Below are 21,488 nucleotides of genomic sequence, written 5' to 3'. Positions count from 1 at the left end.
TCGCTTATGCATGCTTAATCTACCAATGGAAGTATAACACTTTCCTGAAAGAAGGAGCTGCTCTTCTGTGTTACTTAGCAACTTGAGGGTTACTAATTGCTGATACTCACCTCTGCCTTTAGGCACAAGATTAGCTAACAGATATTCAGAAGCAAAAGTGTTACTATGGCTTTGTGGAGGCAGCATTACTAGAAATATACTACTTAGAAATATTTTCTTTATATATTTTTGGATCATATAATTCAAACTATATGTCAAGATTTATATTTGCAGAACAAGAGTGAGAAATATAAACAACCACAATACAGGGAGCTTAGAAAACTGCCTTTATTCTATTAGTTGTTGGAAACAAGAAATAGAGAAGAGTTTAGTTTGCTGCAGAACAGCAGGACATTCACAGGATGGGAATTTGGCCAGCAGATGATAAGCAAAAGTTTATGTTCAGACTGGAACCAGATTAAGCAGGGGTTAACTTAAAGCTTCTGGAACATTCAGTGACTTTTAATGTAAAAATAATGGCCTTTCCCTTACTCCTGAAGGAGGTATTAAAGATGACTTTTCTGGGTGTGTTTAAGTCATACAAATGACTTGGATAGTTACAAATGTGGGAAGGGCACCATTCTTCATTTGACTTTATTTGAAAGTACACTCTTAAAAAAACCCAGAACACTTTACGCAGAAGTTACAAGCAACAGTATTAGGAAATCCAATTATACAAAAAATACTACATCTAACTGGGGCATATAGATTTATTTTTGGTAACACACAAAGTGGCACTAATTACATAGTAACTATAAGGTAACTAACATGAAATCACAGAACTGTCACTTCATAGCTGGGTGGGACTTTTGGTGTTTCAGAGAAATAATTTTCCAACTATTATTTTATGCTTCAGAGCTTTCAAACAGAAGGAGAAGAAAAAAATTCCTTCTTTTAAAGTGAAAACACTGAACTTATTCAGGACCTTTCCACAGCTATGCGTGCTGTACCTGAATAGGCTAGAACATGTTAGTTATGGAGTAGTTACAGCCCAATCCTCAGTGTCGCCAGCTTTTTCCCATTTGTAAAAAAAAGCAAGAAGTTAGAGAATTGTCTTGAATTAGTGCCTGGCATATTCTGCATGGCATATACTCTGCAAATGCAGAAAAAAGTTTTGTTAAAGGAATGTTGAAGTTAACCCTTATGTGCACAGATGTATTTGATGCAGACCATTATAAAAAATTATGGTTGGCTTCTAAATACTGGTAGCAAGACTCAATTTTAAATCTCTTAAGTAAATTATAGATAAATGAAAAAGGCTGGTAATCATACACTAAGATTAATAAACAGCACTTCAAAAATTCATTGAGTGCAGGGCACTGCTTCAGCCATCTTCCCTTGGCTGTGCTTACAACAGAAGGCACCCAGATTTTTTCTTGCCACGTCGGGCTTGTAAAGCAGCTCTAGTAGCCATTTCAAAAACTTCCCTCACACCGTCTTTGGTCTTTGCACTGCATTCCATGTATCCAAAAGCACCAATGCGATTTGCCATATCTCTACCTTCTTCAGGTTTGACTGGTTCCTATTAAAAAAGAAAGCTAATTAATATGAAGGCAAGGAATTTCGTCTGTGTGTATGTGTGTCTATGTGTGTGTGTTTGTTTCCAGTTCCGATGCAGTTTAGATTCTATTGTGACTAGAATAATTTGGGGCCATTCTTTTCTAGCACATTGAAACTTTCTGAAATTAATGTGATTATAATATTATCCATAGTTTTGATGGCACTTTTACATATCAATAGTAAAACTATATTTAAATTCAAGATAAATACACATTACAACAATCATTTTATTTTCCTGCATATAACTCTGGGGAGCACATATGTCGGGTATTCTTATTCTGATTTAGTAACTTCAAAATTTTAAATATGTTTCATAACCTATGTAGTGTAGGAGGTCTTTTATTTGTGTCGGTCCCCCCCCCGCCCCCTGGAAAGTCACAAGAGTTTGCAAACCTCTTAGATTTAAGTACAGAGCAATATAATGAAACCTGCAAAAGTTCAAATCTTCAAACTTTTACTGGTATTTTTTTTTATGTCCTCACCTTGACATAAATTGCAGTATTATTTTATTTTTGTTGCATTATTCCATAAGTTGTGGTATTGAATAGAAAGAACTAGTCTCTATTTTAGATGTTCTGATTAAATTGTACAGTTGCTAGAAGACTACTACCTAAGCTAATGATATAAAATATGTTCTAGAAATTATTATTTTTTCTTGAATATTCAGAAAACTTCCAGATATTATATACAGAATCCCAGTTTAAGACAACTACATTAAGTGCCTACTGGATTCCACATAGAATCACAGAAGTTGAAGGCCATTTAGACCATCAAATCCAATCCTATGCTCCCAGGAGGAATATAAATTAAATTAATGGCAATACAGTATAATCACCACTGTGCTTGCGATTTTACACAGACACAGACACACACACACAAACACACACTTTTGGAACACTCACTCTGGAATTGGGATATTAGCTAAAAAGAGAATTGATGTTTGTATTTACATATACTGGAGAGGAAGAGATTACAAGAGTAAGCAAGCATACAATAGGGAATACACATTGAAAGGAATGCCCTAGGGAGTAGTTTAGAAGTCAAACAAAAGCTTTTAATGTGAACCTGATTAAGATCTTATCAATTTCAGACAGCAGCTGGGAGCTGGCCCAAGGTCCCAGTCAGCTAATTAGGTCTGAAGAGGAAGCTTGTTAACTTTTTAGGGACAACCCCCCTCCCCCCCCCCCCCCCCCGGGGAAAAAAAAGCAACTCAGTTTATTTCTCTCTGCCCTGCAAAGTGGCAAGAAAAAGGAAAAAAATGGCACAAGACAATGTGTACTGATTGTAATGGCAAACATGTGACAGAGAGAAAGCTGCTATGAAAGCTGCAAATACAGGAATTGGTCACAAACTTACTTTTTCATCACTGCTATAATTGCAAATGGTTGCTGTCTGAGGCAGTTATTAAACAAGGACTATCTGTCTAACCAAAACTGGCACAGTTTATTTGACAAGGCTAACAATAATAAAAAAGATGACTTGCCTGCTTCATTTTAGCCAACTCCCGTCTTGTGTGTTCATCATTCCTCAAATCCTTCTTATTTCCTACCAGAATGATGGGTACATTGGGGCAGAAGTGTTTCACCTCTGGAGTCCACTTCTCTGGAATGTTTTCTGAGATGAAGCAAATATCAGAAATCAACTTTTCAATCAATATTAAAGTAAAAATAATATCCCAGATTTCTTTATCCAAAGAAAATCATGGGAACTAGTTTCCCCATATCCTTCTATTTGATAGAGCAGCTGCCTCACAGAATGAGCTCTCCAGTGTCTATTTAACATAGTAGCCATGACAAGTGGTGGAGGCCTATATTGGAAAATATGTTACTAAAATATTTAAGTTAAATATTTAAATTAAATATTAGCTAAGTAAACTTAGGTAAAACATATATGAACAGTTAAAAGTCACACCTTTTCTAAGCAAAGAAAAGTACAGGCTGTTCTCGATTTACAACCATTCATTTAGTAAACTGCTCGAAATTACAATGGCACTGAAAAAAAGTGATTTATGACCGTTTTACACACTTATGACCATTGTAGCATCCCCCCAGTCACATGATCAAAATTCAGACAGTAAGCAATTTGCTCATCTTTATGACCGTTGCAGTGTCCTGGAGTGATATGATCACCTTTTGTGACTTTCTAGCAAGCAAAGTCAATGCGGGAGCAAAATTTATTTAACCACCATGTTGCTAACTTAACAACGGCAGTGATTCACTTCACAACTATAGCAAGTAAGGTTATAAAATGGAGCAACATTAATTTAACAACTGTCTTGTTCAGCAACAGAAATGTTTGGCTCAGTTGCAGTCACTTGTGCATTTAAAATAACACTTTGCTCTTTTCTTTCAGGCAAGGGCATGATTGTATAAAGATGAATTTCTATGACAAGATAGAGAAATTATGTTGTGACTGTACTATTGTCTCACAGTTTTATCTCATTTGTATGTTGTACAGGATGCTGATAATAGAGGTAATCCTTGCTTAATGATGGTAATTAGAACTGATAGGCTACCTCACCAAGCAATGTGATGATAAAACAAGATCCCCCTGACTACGCTGATTTACACTGGTAGTTGGAGCACTCCCAGTTAGGCAAATCCTGCATGATCAGAGCATCCTGTGGTTAAGTAATCACCATCTGGGATCTTCTGCCAGCTTCAGTCACTGAATAAGTCATTGTTCAATAAGGACTACCTTGTACAATAATAATAATTACAGAATATGGCATGCGTTTCAATTTTTCCTACTTACCTAAACTATCTGGACTATCAATTGAAAAACACATTAGTATAACATCGGTGTCTGGATATGAAAGTGGCCTAAGTCGATCGTAGTCTTCTTGTCCAGCTGTATCCCATAAAGCCAGCTCCACCTACAGGAATAATAAGTACATCCATACCGGAAAAGGAAAAAAGGACTCTGACAAAACAGAGCTAGTCAAGATTCATTTCATAGGCTGTCACTTCTCCTCATCCATATAGGCATCCTGTACAATGTATGATATTCAATTGTGATGACAAAGCTATGGGAGTACAGATAGTCCTCGACTTACAACAGTTCACTTAGTAAACATTCAAAGTTGCAACAGCACTGAAAAAAATGATCGATGACCATTTTTCAGACTTATGAACGATGTAGCAGCCTCATGGTCACGTGATTTATATTAGGATGCTTGACTACTGACACACTTTTATGATGGATGCCGTCTCCATGGATCATACGAACACTTTTGGAAACCTTCTGACAAGCAAAGTCAATGGGGATTCACTTAACAACCGGGTAACTAATTTAACAACTGCAGTGATTCACTTAATAAATATGGCAAGAAAAGTCGTAAAAGACTTATTTAATAAATGTCTCACTTAGCAACATAAATTTTTGGCTTAATTGTGGTTGTAATTTGAGGACTACCTGTAATTCCTTGTTTTTGAGGCTGACCTGAAGCCGTGCTTCAAGTTCTTTGCTGGCTTGTTGAAACAAACTGTTAAAATCCATTTACATCTTCAAGCATGTTCATTATTACTATATGTGACTGTTTTATGGATATTAATATCATAGCATAAGTAAGTTTAAATAATTCTGAATATTCAGGCCTGTTCCAATTTGCAAATTATTTATAAGAAATAAATCCTATATTAAATTATGGGTTAATTTCCACTTAGTTTTTTTTATGTGCCATTGCAAAAGCTTCTGTACAACGAAAATTTAATTTGGAAATCTACAAAGATCTACATGACACCATTTCAAGGTTTCAGATATGATGCTAAAGCAGTGCATCTCCCGGAGTCGCATCTCACCTTCCTGTCTTCAGCAGGATCATTTATGAATGGAAGAGATTTTACCACTGTGAGAAGAGCATTCTGGATCCAACATATGTCACAAAACTTTAGTTCATGTATGTTAGTCTATAAAGTTTTTAAAACAGAAATTGAGAGTGGCAGAAAAACATACCTGCTTTCCATCAACTTCAATATCTGCTACATAGTTTTCAAATACTGTAGGAACATAAACTTCAGGAAACTGGTCTTTACTAAATACAATCAGCAGACATGTCTTGCCACAGGCACCATCACCAACTATCACCAGTTTTTTCCGAATGGCTGCCATAGCTGTGAGGAAAAAAAAACCCAAATTGATTATTAAAACATGCAAGAATTTTTTTAAACTTAAGATATTTCATTGAATAAGGGAGACAAGGAAAATGGTAGCAAAATGACTGAGAGTTAACTTTTATTGCTATTTCCTCCATTCAGAAACTTTCTGAGGTTCAATTCCTCACTAAATATAAATTAAACTGCACCTATCAATTCATTTCTTGTTCTAGGCTTAAATACAACAATGAAATCTAAGACTGCAGAGTAGAATCTAGTTGCATTTTTTGGAACCCAATATGCATTGTAGTCTGGTGCAAAATACATATATGGAATTAAAGAATACAGAACTAGAACATGTGTCCAGAATAGAACAAACGTCACAAATCTCTAAAAAAAGTCTATCCAAAATTTAAGATTAACTGAGAGTGATTCTGTTGCTGTCAAACAACTGGAAATCATATAATACTGCCATTATACAGAGTCCTACTAATTGACCCAGTTGTTTCTTTGGCTAACATAATAGCTTTTTTTTAAACAAGGCACTGGTTCTCCTCTCAACTCATATTTTTGTATATACAACACTGGGTTTCTTGGATTTTTGCCATCTTCTCCTTAGCTGAAACATTGCAGATGTTGTTCTACTTCAATCTACAGCATTGTATCACTGTCTTTCTTTATTGTATTGCATAAGGAAATAGAAAGGAAATTATGGGCATGTCTGATGATGTAATAGCCATTTCTGATTCTTTGCCATAACAAAAATATTACATATTATTTCCTACTCCTGCAGAAAATTCATTCACTATACAAAGGACAGATTGGAAATTCAAGTGAGCTAATCCAAACTGAGTCTTAAGTCTGAGGTCATGCTATAAATAAAAACAGCATGATCACATCAGTCTATCTTCTTATTTATCCATCATCATTCGTCCAGAAGGCTCTACTGCAGCCAAATAGTTTGCTTCCTTTTGGATACAATGATTGTGCTCAAAACAGAATGTGTATCTGTATGCGTGTAAATAAAAAATATAATATAATGAATATAAACCTAAAGTGGCAATGCAAGTATTATTTATATGTACATTATCAATCCTTAATGTTTTAAGTAAGTAAAATGATTTCAGAAATATTTTTAGAAATATTTGAATAGCCATGTTGCTTAACAGATATATTTACTGAATCACAATCCCTTTGCCCTTTCCATTTCTTTGTGCTCATGGTCATCTCTCCCCGCCCCACGTTCTCCTTTGCTTAAATCCTTTTCTTTTGAATAATTACAGTTCAGTGTCTTTTCAATTCTCTTAAAGAGATAATGTTTATTTTAAGACATGGAACCCTATCAAGTGTATCAATCCAAAGATACTTTATATGTGGTCTACCTAGGAATGTTGCTACATCAATAGAAGTGATCTGATCATAATCCAACTTCCAAGTGGTTTTCAAGGACAACCACATATAGTAATGGTGCTGAGAAGTGACTAGGGCATGAGTGACTGCCAAAATTGCTCAGATGATATTATAAAATATATACAACTTATTTTGTGACTCAAAACATGGGGGAATACTGCCACTAATTTTGGCCGATTTTACTATTAAAATCCATCAGTACAAGAACTGCATGTGGTTTGCAGTTGCAGACTGCCCTCCATAATTCATTCACAAAAATGTAGACGAGTATCCAATTCAAAACAGTAACCTGGAATACACCTAACTTTCTTTAAGCAATCCAACACAATTACTTCAGTGTACAATACTGACTTACTTTAATGTACCACAGGATATATTATTTTTGTTGCCTCAGTCCAACATAGCTATTTTGTAAACTGACATAATCTATTCATGAGACAATTAAAGATCCTCTTTGTGCAGTCTTTTATTTCCTTCCCCTTCCCATCCCTACAACCTTGGGAAAAAGACTTGTCATGAAGCTCAGGGAGTTTTTAAAGGGACAAATAAGGAAACCATATCTCCCCAGTTCCTTTAATGTATTTATTTGCTGCTTAAAAAGCCTTATTAGGGGCATAAAGTAAGAACAATTTATTTGAGAAACTTAAAAAAAGATATGCATTTCATCAAATTTTACTTTTGCAAAATTTGAAAATACTTAGGCAACATCAATTTCCAAGAATACTGCTTGCTTAGTAACTTGGTCAGAGGCAATAACATTGCTGTCAGAATAGTATTAGCGGTGGTCTTTGTTTAAGGGCTTCTGGTTCCATTCAAAGTTACAATGGTACTGAACAAATGCTATTTATGAGAGGTCCTCATACATATGGCCACTACAGCATCCTATAGCCATGTAATCACACTTTGCAACATTCCCTGCAGACTTCCAACAAGCAAAGTCACGAGGAAGCTGGTAGGAAATTAGAAGCTGCAGTCACATGAGGTTCTCACTGAATGGTGGTAACTTGTATTGTGGGAATTGCCATTACTAAGCACAGTGACATGGTTTTTCAACTTACAACGTATTATTTAAAAAGAGTTTCCAGTCTCAATTAGCATTGTTAATCTTAATTCCTAGACTTTTCCAGTGATATATGTTTTAAAAAATGCTTTAAGTAGCATATTTTGTGTAAAACAAATATATAGTTAATGTTGGGGAGTAAAATAAGTCCCATGAATAGATGTTTCATATAGCTTGCATTTTTTTTTGAAATGAGATGATTTTAATTCAGAAGTGAATTAAACATGGCTCTCATGTACTTTCTACAGCAAGGTAATTGGTAAGAATGTGCAAAGTGTTCCATTCCAAGGATAGAACATTTTGGGAAGCTCTGGAACGTTCTGTATTTTTCCAGTTATGCTGATCTGGTTATTTGCACTGGTCAGAAATTTTCCAGAAGTACATTTCTGAAACAGGAAACAGTCTATCCCAGAGGATTTCTGGAAAACTGTTGGACTACCTCCAGAAGAGCCAGAGAGGAGTGGCCCACAAGAAAAGTGAGTGTTTTAGAATAGAAGGTTTTCCAGTATCCTAGTAGCTGCAATCAATTCTTATTAAACACTCATATTTATAGTTGGCCCTCACACTACAGACCTTTAGAAAGACATTTGGGACTTAGTTCTTTCCCTGGATACTTGTTTCAGAATGAGCAGAATTCCCAATTAGTAAGACTTAGCATATTTAATTCTGATCATTGTTTGCTTTGTTTGTTTTAATGGTATAGGTTATTTTTCTTTAATATTTTTGTGCAATGTTTTTTGTATGCCACTGAGTGTCAGTATATGAGTTGGGTTGCCATGTACACATCCCAAATAAATAATTATAAAGAAAAGTATCTTTAACTGTGTAAAATATGTTTCCACAGTTGGCTTTGGAGATTACTTTCTCTATTATTCCATGAGCGGGTAAGAAAAAAGAAAAATCTGCAAGAGTTAAAACTGTTTCCTGTAGTTAAATTCAGTGCATGAAGTAAGCTGTTGCCAGCTGCCAAATGCTACATTAGCTTTCTTAATCAAAAACTCAAGAAGAACAAGATGCACCAAGATTTTGAAGAGGTAAATTAAAAAAAAAAAGTTTTTGCCCTCCCCAGCCCCCAGGAGCACTCTGCAGGCCTCCCAAACCCTCTGCATGCCCCATTTTTTGTGAAAAAGGGGCATACAGAGAGTTTGAGAGGCCTGCAAAGTGTTCCTGGGGGCTGGGGAGGGCAAAAACAGCCCCATTTTTGTGAAAAACGGGCCCATTTTCACTCATTTTTGCCCTTCCCAGTCCACAGGAGCACTCTACAGGCCTCCCAAACACACTGCATGCCTCATTTTTTTGTGAAAAATTGGCCCATTTGCATAAAAACAGCCCATTTTTAGCTTGTTTTTGCCCTCCCCAGCTCCCAGGAGCACTTTGCAGGCCTTCCAAAACGCTCTGTGCATCCATTTTTGCAAAAAACAGGATGCACGGGGCGGAGTTTCGGGAGGCCAAAAATGTTGTATTCAGTGTATAAGACGCACCCAGATTTTCACCCTCCTTTTTGGGGAAAAAAGGTCCATCTTATACTCTGAAAAATATGGTAAATGTTTATAAATAAATCCCCATGTTCAAATTCCATACCAAATGGAATAGAAAAAAGTTTAATGGCCCAGTCCAATTTTATTTTTGTATATTTCAACGTTAAGGATCAGCGTAATAGTTAAATATATCAACACCCTTAATCGAAACAGTTTTCTTTTCTTCTAATGTTGTCTAATGTCAACAACCAGGAAATGAACACTGCATTTGTAGCAAGCCCATCTTTTAGAGTAAATCTGAGCAAAGGTCAGTTCCAAACATCACTACTGCCTCATACGTTAAGCTTAAATTAATAACTATGAATAAATATCTTAGACAAGCTTAGCCTACTTCATAGAACTATTTTTTAGTTCTATGAACTAACTATTCTTTAGTTCAGGGTCTGATTTATCACAAGACATGACTAAAATCATTTGAAAACTATGCCATATCAAAATGGATTTACAAATTAAGTTGTTAAGTTAAGCCTCAATTAAGTTGCGACAAGCTGCTTTAATTGGAATTGACTCCTATTCTGAAAATGAGATTTCTACATCTTTATATATTTACCCATATGTACAGTATTGTAGAAATTATATTATTTTTAAAAAATACAAAACAGATTTTGCTCTTTGGGGGGAACACAATTGTTTTTACCAAAACAGAATCAGGAGAAGTTTTCTGTTTTCTCAGTCCTTTGTATACTCTCCAAATTTAATTCAGAGAGATGGAAAACTTTCTGGTGCCAATGCCGAGGGTCTGAAAGACGGAAATCAAAAGGACCACTGCAGAACAAAATTTCTATGTCTGTAAGCATGGACTTGGTGTTACGTTTCAGAAAATACAGAATGGTGAATTATCAAATAAGAGAATAAATTGGGGCAGAAAAATATATGCCTTTTTAGCCTTTGAGTCAGTAATAAAATACCACATCTAATGCTTCCAGCCACTAGTATCACATGTATTTAGGAACTTTATAATTTAAACATTTTATTCTTCATAATTTACTCTGTCATTATGAAGTAGGAGTACAAAAATCATGAATAAAAATTTATTTTTCATCCACTATAATTATCCCAGGCAAATTTCATTTTTTATATTACTGTAATGGACATAATAAAAAAGAAAATGAATTTAAAATTTGAACTGGATCTTTAGAATCTTTTAAAAAATAACTATTGAACCACTACAATGTATACCAGTGTTTTTCAACCACTGTGCCGCGGCACACTAGTGTGCCGTGACATAGTGTAAGGTGTGCCGTGGGAAAATTACTTTATATATAGTCAATATAGGCACAGAGTTAAATTTTTTTAACATTTTCTAATGGTGGTGTGCCTCGTGATTTTTTTCATGAAAAAAGTGTGCCTTTGCACAAAAAAGGTTGAAAAACACTGATGTATACAATGTGGCTATCCTAACAAAAATATATCCCCTTCCACTGCTTTTATGGGTTGTTTTCCACATACATATAAACCATAACGTAATTTGTCCTAGTTTACTCTACTATGCCATTTCTGCTCTTATGGCTTCATATTATGTGTGGGCCAAATTACAATGACTTGTAAAAAAAATATTTTTAAAAAAGAACACGCTTTATAAATGAACCAAACCAATAAATATAAAGAGACAGTATCTAGATTTATTTTTTTTAAAAAGGGTTTTAGTCACATATTTTGTCATTTGCTTCATGTTTTGAAGTGTAGCAAGCTGAGTGGGACCCAACATTTTAGACATTCAATTCAAGAGGGGAAACTGAAGGTAAGTATTTAGCATTTCAATTTAATAATTACTTTTTCTCTAGTCACAAACATTATTTTCCTTATTCCACTTCTCTTTCCCAACTGAATATATTTAATTGTATTCTAACCTGAGCCTTTGAAGTTAGGCTGCTTACAAAGAAAAGGTAAACATAGTATCCATTTATCAATGGTAAATTATCTGTAAACCTGTGCCATCTTACTGGGGTTTAATTATTTTGTTTACTTTAAATGTCTACAATTTATAATCTGTACAATCAAAAGTCAATCAATCTTTTCTGATATTTTGTCATTTTTACTCTACTGTGTGTTAAACTAAAGCTGGCAAAATAAGTCATAAATTGATGTTTCTGAATGCTAAAGCTAATATGAAGAGAGATACAAGACACACTGAAAAAGCAAACTCCATGAACACAACAACGTTTCAAGGAGTGTAGTTACTGGAATTAAAATCATGCTTGTTGCACAGACATCAGCCCAAATCAGCATTTATATATATTCTTTCAGGTACATGCTTTTTACCCATATATCCTATGTAACTTCCTTGTATTAATTTTCACATCATCCCTTAATTATAATCTCTCCACAAACTGAGAGGGTGGAGGTGAGAGTGGTCATTTTCCTCAAATATGAACCATTCCATTATTTCCATACTGGTAATGCATCTTCTTGGGCAGCATTCTTTTGTTATCCTGTGCTTTTCTGTTTTAGCTAAACAATAAAAGCTATTAATTTTACTACTGTGGGCAAGTTTAGGCTGTTTTCAAGTCATTCATAGGGAACTGATTATAGCTAATGAAATGCTGCAAAAACAACAAAAATCAGCTCTAAACTATTTTAAGCACTGTATGTAGAATGGAATATATATGAAATGGATAAGTTCTCTTTCTAAAAGATTAAACAAAAGAAATAATCTCCTACTTTCAGAACAGTTTGAAATTATTTGCAAAAGTCAACATATAAATGGACGTCATGTTACATATATCTGTGAATTATACTCTTCGTAATAGATTTTTACAGAACTTCGCCCTTTACAATCTAGTTTTGAATATTAATGATTGTACATCAGAACTGCAAATCAGAGTACTCTACCATAAAACAAGATTTTTATATACATAATTTACATGTATAAAACATCCATTGTAAAAATACTTTTTTCAAAAACAATCTGGCTTATTCAGCATGTTTTGTTATCTGTTTACATGTATGCTGTCAAATCTTATTTTTCCATTGTAAGAATTGGTTTATTCTTGGCCATTAAACTCAAACTGTTTCCCTATGCAGAAAAGTACCCAGCTCACTTGTTCCTACTGAGAGGATTAATAAAATCATTCAGTAGAAAGATAAGGCTGGAATGTGGAGGGAAGTGAGCAGCTTATCAAAATTCTAGTTTTTGCTCCTCTATTAAAGGGAAAAAATTGTTGCTCTGTTCTGTTGATGGTTAATAAACTAATGATAAAAGAATGGCTGAGCGTGCAGAAAGTCTAACTAAAGGTCACTTGCCCGTAAATGATTTATAAATAAAAATGGAGCATGTGAAAAATGAATCTAATATGATATATGACCTATCTATAATAACACATAAAAGTAGTTTAATACCAAGTAAATAAAATGGTTTTTTTCACAAAAGTAATAGAATTTAGAAAATGTATGTAGCATGAAAGGGGAAGCATAAATCAATATCTGGTTTCTAGAAGTAAAAGTTAAATATCAGTTGACTTAAATTTTAAATGTCAGAGTATATTTAAAACTTGTCAATTGATGCAATTCTTTTCCTACGAAAGGATTCATAAAATATGCTAGTCTAGGAGAAATAGATGTGGAAGCTTCCAATTACTTCTATATAGCCGCAACTGAGCCTTTTTCTACCTTTCCCTCCTATCACATTTTAGCCTAAACAAAAATTTTAAATTTATTTTTAAATATGAAATGATATGAAAAGAAAGAACAGTACAAGAGAAACAAAAGTAAAAAAAATTGTGGGTGTAGTTTCACTGCAAGTGACACAATTTTAGTCACCCATGTTCAACAGTTCTGTCCAGATAGACATGTATATAGATAGAGACAGTTTATTTATAAATTACTTTTCTAATTAATTAAAAACAAAACAAGTGTAAGTAAAACAATCATTAAATAAGTCAAGATTCTCAGTCAATTTGATATTTTAACAAATGCTATCTCAGATTTTAAAAATGTTTTATTAAATCCAAAGGATAACATAAACATTGAATTTCTTATATTGCATCATATGGAGTATGCCGTACCATATGGAAAAATGGGCAATACACTAGAAAAGCTTCCACCGATGTTAAGAATGTGTTATTTATTATTTCTTTAGCCAATATTCTTTAATAAAGAGTGCCAGGCTGACTCACTAATTTGCAGTAACAAATCCTCTTCTTAATTCATTCCAAGAGTATATTTGTATAGTATTTAGAAGTTTCCTCAATCTTAAATGATGAGGATATACTGTATTAGTATATTAAAATCTAACATCTTTTACTGGTACCCTATCATGACTTTGCAAAGAAAATTTATCTAAAAATAGATAGATGACCAATGCTTATGCAAAATATATTTATTAGATCAATCCCATAGTGATACACTACCACTGACTACTTCTGCCCAAAGTTTTTTTAAGTGCCAGACTTAAATGAGATAATGCCATATTTATTCTTCAGGGGCAGTCAGAAGCAAGACAAACCATTTTTATTGTGTCCTGCAAAGCTCAGTCCAAATAATATTCATTTTCTTGTCAGGAGAGAAGTTAAGTGTCCTGGAAAGGACAAAAGTGGCACCCCAAATGTAATTAAGCAAACACACTTGTTACCATAACCAGAATATCCAGGAAAAGCTACAAACTTCATTACCTGTGACCAAAAAAATCACCATCTGGAATTAATTTAACTCATTTGTCTTCATGCAGCCTGTTAATCAGCAATATTCCTTATTATAGCAATTTTATGTATATATTTAATCTAGAGGAAATTGGTCTTAACAAGACAAATATTACAGACACAATGGCACCCGGAGACTTGAGATACCACAGGCAGACTGGGGAAATTTTGAAAAAGAGATAATTGAACTTTCTACATACACTAAAAATAGTTTTCTGGACAGAGGAATAGATCCTTAACCCAAAGGACTGAAGTTCTAGGAAAGCTCTTTAACAAGGCTACAGCTGGTTGGATGGGAAGATCTCAAAGCAAACATATTTTCTTTGCAACAGATGAAAAAGATGATTAATAATTCTTTCCAGCATAGATTCAAGACAAATGTCATCAAAAAGAATAACTACTGGAAAATAGTTTTTTTAAGATCCAAAAGTGCCAGACATGTTTACCATGGTCAATGATACCAAATATCAACAAATTTCAAAAGATTGTTTGCTCGAATGCTTTTTTGATCACCAAAGAAATTCCACATGGCAAACACACTAGATCAAAACAACAATAAAAAGAGTAAAGTGACAAAAACAGGTAACCCTACATGACTCTATATATTATGGAGGATAACCCACCCACCCAAGAATTCAACAATTAGAATAAGCTAATTATTATCTCAAGGCTTGCTGGAAGAGCTTTACAACTGAACAAGATCAAGACTATACAATCCTGGGGTGGGGGTGCTGCTCCACGGGGCATGTGAAGCTACAGAGAATTTTAACCCTCAAGATATTCAGCATAGTTTAGATGCATCTGAAGTTGTGATGCCCCAAACTTTTTAATCACATTGGTTAAAATAGCAGACTGTAATTAAGATTGGCCCATCGTAATAATTACCCAAAACTAAATCAAGGATATGTTCAGAAGAGGCTTCTGAAAATTTCTGAGAAAATTGTCCTCACTCACAAATAGACATCCAATGTCTCTATAGAATCAAACTCACAGAGAAGCTGGTTTATTCAGTCAAGAAAGACAAGGGTGATAGCAGCTTTTGCTGCTTGAATATTCTGACTATATCCAGAATTTGTGAGCTGAGAAGAGTCCAAAATAAAATAGTTACATTCACACTAGAAATATGGATTTCCTCAATACTGTAAATTTAAGGAAGCAGATACAGGTGAGCCTGTAAAGAATGCTATCAAAGTGGACCACCAGTCGTCCCAATTTCCGCTACCAACAGCCTAGTGAAGTACATCTCATGCAACTTAACAATCCAATGAATGAACACAGTGCTGACAGGGAAGTTTTCTTTGCTGTTCTTGCAACCACAAATTATCTCTAACTGCACTCTAGTCCAGTGATGGCAAACCTTTTCGGCACCGAGTCCTGAAAAGGGAGCGCACTCTCGCATCTGGGCTGCAACCCAGAAGAAGAGCAGCCTATGGGGCATGTATGCAGTGGCAAATGAACTTCTGGTTTCCGGCGCGTGCATGTGCGCTGGCCAGCTAGTCTTCCGGTTAATGGCGTGCATCCATGCACGATGATCAGCTGGCTGGCACGCATGCTCACGCCAGAAAATGGAAGACCAGCTCTTCCACTTTCCGGCACTGCCACATGCACGAAGGCAGGCTGATCGTTGTGTGGGCATGCCTGCCAGAAATCTAGAAGAGGAACAGGTGACGCCACACATGCCAGGCGACATGGATCCACGTGCAACTTGGATGGTGCTACTAACTCCATCTTGGATCGAAAGCACATTCTTGGTCTTTTAGGAGTAGTAAAAGCAGCAGAATTTCTCTTGCTACCAGAAAACTAACCATTATATATAATAGACTTCTATGGACCACAGTCTAGTTCATCAATCATCAATTATCATTTCACAATTGTATGTATGTATGTATGTATGTATGTATGTATGTATGTATGTATGTATGTATATTATATTATATTTGTAAGAGAATACTAAAAGCACAGGAGACAACTAGGGTAGTACTGTATTTTACTACTGTACTCAAGAAAAACAGTCACAAATATTTGCAGAAAGTGACCACTCAAAAAATAGTTGCTGGTTTTGACATAGATATTTTGATGGGATAATTGGCATATTCCTCAATAGTAGTATTAAATCTCTATGTGACTTTCGGCTCAGTCTTCTTACACTTAAATTGACCTTTACGATTCATTTGTTCACAAGGGCAAATGTTGAAGACAGTGACAAAGCATTTGAGAAGTTGAAATATTCCCTTATTGGATATTTCTGACATTCATGTGTGTGCAAGTGTTCTCTTGCAGAGAGTTCTCTATTCCTAACCAAGTGGAAAAGGGCAGAATTTTTCAAAATGTATTTAATGGAAACTCTATAGTTCCAGGAAAGCTTGGGGAGGTTCTGTGAGATTAAAGGCAAAATAAAAAAAAGAACAGAGCCAATTTTCTATCATTAGAACTTTGCCTTTTAATCAGGGCTTTTTTTTAAATGAACAAGTTCTTCAGCCTGAACAAACCCCCTATAATAAGTCACTTCTGATTGATGATGGTACATTATCATATTGAACAGTGAGGAGTTTTGTGAATAACCAGTATTTTATAGGTAATGATTAACTCACAAAGGTTGAAAAGGCAACGAAGGATCCACACCAGTACCTTATTTGATTGTACTTAACATCTATGTATAAATTAATCATTATGTTTCTTAGTTCTTGAAAAACCTTTGTGCAATTCATCCAGATAAAGCACTGGTTAATGAACCATGGAGAAAACAAAAGAACTGTCAGCAGCTCTGTGAAAGAAAATGGTTTCAACTTTATACATAAGGAAAAGGACATAAAAAGATACCCAAATGTTTGAAAATGCCAATTAGTACTGTTCAAATGCTCATCAAGAAGTGAAAAATTAGGGGTCTGCTAAAACCAAGAAAGATGTCAGACACAACTGCCAGGAAAATTTGTAAGGATGCAAAGAAAAAAAATCCATAGTTGAACATTTACTGAAATACATGCTTCTCTTAAAGAAAGTGGTATGGTTATGCACAATAAGGAGATACTTGAACAAAAATGAGCTGCATGGTAAAGTTGTCAGAAAAAAAGCCATTGTGGATTGCTTCATCAATACCACAAAAGAGCCCATTCACAATATGACAGACAGCACCTAGAGAAACCTCAAAATTAGCAGAGCAAAATCATTTGGAGTAATGAAACCAAAACCAAACTTTATGGCCATAAGTATAAATATTGTTTGGAGAGCAGCCTATACAGCGGAGCACACCATTCCTACTGTGAAGCATGGAGGTGGATCTCTGGTATTTATTTTTGGGGTGTGCGTCTATGTGCGTAAGGTACAGTGGCATGGAAAATTTATTCAAAACTGATGGCAAGATGAATGCAGAATATTATCAGAAAATAGTGGAGGAAAATATGCATTCATCAGCCTGCAAACTGCGCATGGGACACACTTGGGCTTTCCAACATGACAATGACCTGAAACATAAGGTTAAGTTTACCCTTCAGTGGCTGCAGCAAAACAAAGAGAAGGTTCTAGAGTGTCCATCACAGTCTCTTGATCTCAACAACTTTGGTGAGATCTCAAATATGCAATTCATTCATCCTAGACAACCAAAGAATATACAGAACCTGGAGTTTTGTCAAGAAGGATGGACAGATTCACCACAAGAAAAAATTAAAGAGTTCAATTCACAATTATCACAAAAAACTGTGAGCTCTCACTGATGCCAAAGGTGCAATATTAAGAACCAAGGGCATGTACCCTTTTGAAAGGACCATTTTATTATTTCTTTTATTGCTTTAGTTTAATGATTGTGTTATTCTGTGATGCTTAATAGTTTAATTTGAATCACAAATTCTGCAAGGGATATGTAAACTTATGAGTACAACTGTAATTGCCACTGTCTGGCTTGTTTGCATGTTATTTCCTTTGCCTTATTGGTTTGGTTTTCTCTAGACTATTCCCAGTAAGATAGTTATATATTTATCATTCTTCAATTATATTTCATATATCATATGAAATGAACTATGGTTCATAACAGCATATATAATTGTACTTTTGATTCTCAAATTTGGAGACCACCTACTAATCAAAAGGATAGTCTTGTGGAAACTCAACTTCAAGTTAGTGATCTTTATACAGATCTATACAGATCTATTATCAAATAACCAATGCAGCACTGATACAATATCAATTGAGAGAGAGAGAGAGAGATAATGAAATATTATCTGATTACCAATGACCTCACTACAAATACTACAGTGACCTTACTGCCCCTGTAAAAAGTACATATGGGTCTCCACAAGATAGATGCTTCAAAACTGCATAGGAACCAAATCCTATAAGAAAAACCAATCACCATCTATCTTGTTTCCAATGCCTAGATCACATACCTGATCAATAAGTATATCATAGCTTATAGTATCAGAAGTCATGAAAAAACTAGAGAAACTTAACATTGCTACAATTGGTTCTTTTTCTGGCAGATTCTATATTAATTGTCAAGGTGATCAGGGCTACTTGACAGCCACAGTCTTGAAACTATTCAGAAATGCTGATTAGCAATGAAGATTCCAATGTTTTATGTACAACTTCCACACGGTTCAGGAAAACACAGCCAATTGTTCCAATTGTTGTATCCCAAAATATCTGAAGGGTATCAGGTTACCTATACCTGAGGAATGTTTTCTCCAAGAGCATCTGGATCCATTATTATTCTTATGATCAATCCTCAAAAATATGTTACCAATGTGATAATAGATGTTAAAAATTCTGCTTCTTGGAGTTCATTTTAATTTCAGTTCCTGTCAGCTTGTAAATAATCAAGATGGAAAAGAATATGGTCATAAATCCTCTGTCCACTGGACAAGAATTCAAAATTACATTGCATGATTTAGTAAACTGACTAAATTAACCAAAACACAAACATGTTTCAGAACAAAAAGTACTCTTGTTCATATTTTTTTTAAACACAGAACATTGTATAAACAATTCTTCCTTACTCTGATTACACAGTCTTCTCTTCTACTGCAGTGTGCAACACACAATATTAATATGGTTGCTATGGTAATCACAATAGCAACTTGATAGGCCTTCATTATTTGACAGGTGTTTGTTAGGAGAAAAACTACTGACTTTAATAGAGATTAACTATCCTGGCTACTAAATTTGCAGTATGGAAATATTAATATTTATCACTAATTGCCTGCTAGTTTCAGAGCAATGAAGCATGATAGATCTTGTTGCTACTTTTATTAGTCATAGCATGCAGTGATTGGTTATAGCCATAATCATAATTAGATTTATCTTTCCCTGATGTTACATTGTGTAAGACAAAATCCAAAAATCTGCAACATTCATGAGACGAACAAATGGTATATTTAAAAGTCTAATAGAAAAATATTTTTCTGCATAATTCTCAAAAATATTAATTATGATGGTCTTATTACTGATTTATATACCACATTCTCTCCTCATTCAGGCCAGAATTCTTCATTTATAAGGCACAAATCATAGAATATCAACAGACAAAGGAACCACTGTGGCAGCTTTGGCCACTATGTTGCTATTTTAGTGGTAAAACAAAATAATATTTTTACTGTCTGATGCCTCAAAGTCATCCAGTGAGTTTCATGGCATAATTTAACCCTGTACCCAGATCTCACCAGGGTACAATGCTGTGCTATTATATCTTATTTGTTCTATATAAAATTAACATGTGTGTTAGAATTCATAAATCATAAAGACAGAGATCTCACCTCAGCCACAAAATCTCTAGTTTCAGGCAAAACACTGTTCTTTCACTTTCAGCACCACCTAAAATTGGGAAAGCAGATATATTATAGCGTTATTGAATTATTGCTTATAAAGTAACCTAAAAAAACTCAAAATATGTACTAAGAATTATTTTAGCAAAAGTTACCGCAAAACATATAGTTAGAACTTATGGATATAATTACACTAAGTAATTAATGGGAATACTCAGGAAACCCTTTGCTTTTATGCTTCTTACCTTAAAGAAGATAGTCAATCAATGTTCATCAATGTATTAATTTTCTTACATTATTTAGCTGAGCTACTTATTTCGTAACTTATCAAAACAGTATTCATAACCACTTCAAAACAGCCTTCTCCTTAAATAAGTGGGATGCTCTTAGGACAAGAAGGCCTAGAAATACTAACTCCAAAAACTACCAAAAAAAAAGAGCAGGCTTTTAAAACCAAAGCTTTTTTGCAAACATTAGGGCCAGATGGACTGTTCATGACACTCCTATTCTGCAAGGATTCAGCAGAAACACCCTGAGGATTTTAGTGAAGTCTAAAAAAAAACCTCAAACCCTAGTCCTTAACTTCTTTCGTTTAGGTTTTTTACGTCTTATTTTGACTTTTAAACACATATGACGAAGAACTTGGGGAGGGATCCGACGCCCCTTCTCCAGGCGAATAAGGAACAAAATTATTCATATTCAGAAGAGGAGGAGGAGGAGTGGCGGGGGGGGGGCGGAAGGGAGGAAGACGTCCTGATAGGACCGAGGCCCACCGAGAGACCGTTTTGTTTCCGCCTCTTCTTCGAGACCCCCCTCCGCTTAATTCCGCCAAAGGGGAGAGCAGCCTGCGACGTACCCTGAAGTCGACGGAGACGTGAGCCTCCCCTTCACCCCCCCCCCACGCCTCGCCCCGCCGCCCTCGCACAGCAACAGAGTCGAGGGAGCCTCGGCGCCCCCTCCCCTCCCCTGGCTTCCCTCAGCCCCCGCCCAAAGGAGCGCGCGCGCCAGTGCCGAGGCGGGGAGGGGGGCTTCCTATCCCAACCGCCTCTCCGGAAGAGAAGAGAGCAGAGGAGAGGAGGAAGAGGCTCCCCGAGCGGCCGCTGTTGGCGGGTGGGGCAGGCCGCACTGGGAGCGGCCGCGGACGGCCAAGCTTCCGCTCCGTTCCACTTCTGGGTTTCTCTTCGTCGGAGCCCGCTCGCCGTGCGAGGGAAGCTCGGCAGCCCCTTCCGACCCACTACCTGAGGGTGGGGGGGCTCTCCTGTGTCTCCCCGGCGCCGCCTCCTTATCCGTCCACGGGCCCAAACTCCGGCGGAGGCTAAGAACGGAAACCGGCGGGGCGGGTGAAGGAGGGAAGCGCGTCCACGGCCTCATACAAAACGCGACGTGCGCGTTCCCAC

General features: G+C 35.8%; 1 protein-coding gene across 2 annotated transcripts; it reads right to left on the bottom strand.

The window, feature by feature from the left end:
• Positions 1-309: 309 nt before the first annotated feature.
• RHOA (ras homolog family member A) lies at positions 310-21,476 on the bottom strand. Of its 2 annotated transcripts, XM_087709279.1 has the most exons (7): positions 21,330-21,476; positions 20,083-20,140; positions 18,999-19,135; positions 5,554-5,711; positions 4,354-4,474; positions 3,083-3,213; positions 310-1,561 (listed from the first exon to the last, which is right to left on the bottom strand). In XM_087709279.1, exons 4-7 carry the CDS (start codon positions 5,707-5,709, stop codon positions 1,388-1,390), a joined length of 582 nt encoding a protein of 193 aa, XP_087565405.1. In that variant the 5' UTR covers positions 5,710-5,711; positions 18,999-19,135; positions 20,083-20,140; positions 21,330-21,476; the 3' UTR covers positions 310-1,387. The 2 variants fall into 2 exon arrangements, with proteins under 2 accessions (XP_087565405.1, XP_013909311.1); XM_014053836.2 differs by lacking the exon at positions 18,999-19,135 and having other exon boundaries at positions 21,330-21,475.
• Between the last annotated feature and the right edge of the window lie 12 nt (positions 21,477-21,488).

Source organism: Thamnophis sirtalis, unplaced genomic scaffold, assembly GCF_051295495.1.
Source record: "Thamnophis sirtalis isolate CommonGarterSnake01/CBP01778 unplaced genomic scaffold, rThaSir2_p1.2 scaffold_3, whole genome shotgun sequence".
NCBI classification, from domain to species: Eukaryota; Metazoa; Chordata; class Lepidosauria; order Squamata; family Natricidae; genus Thamnophis; species Thamnophis sirtalis.
Note: the sequence above shows the minus strand (reverse complement) of the source record. Positions and strands in the feature narration are given on the sequence as shown.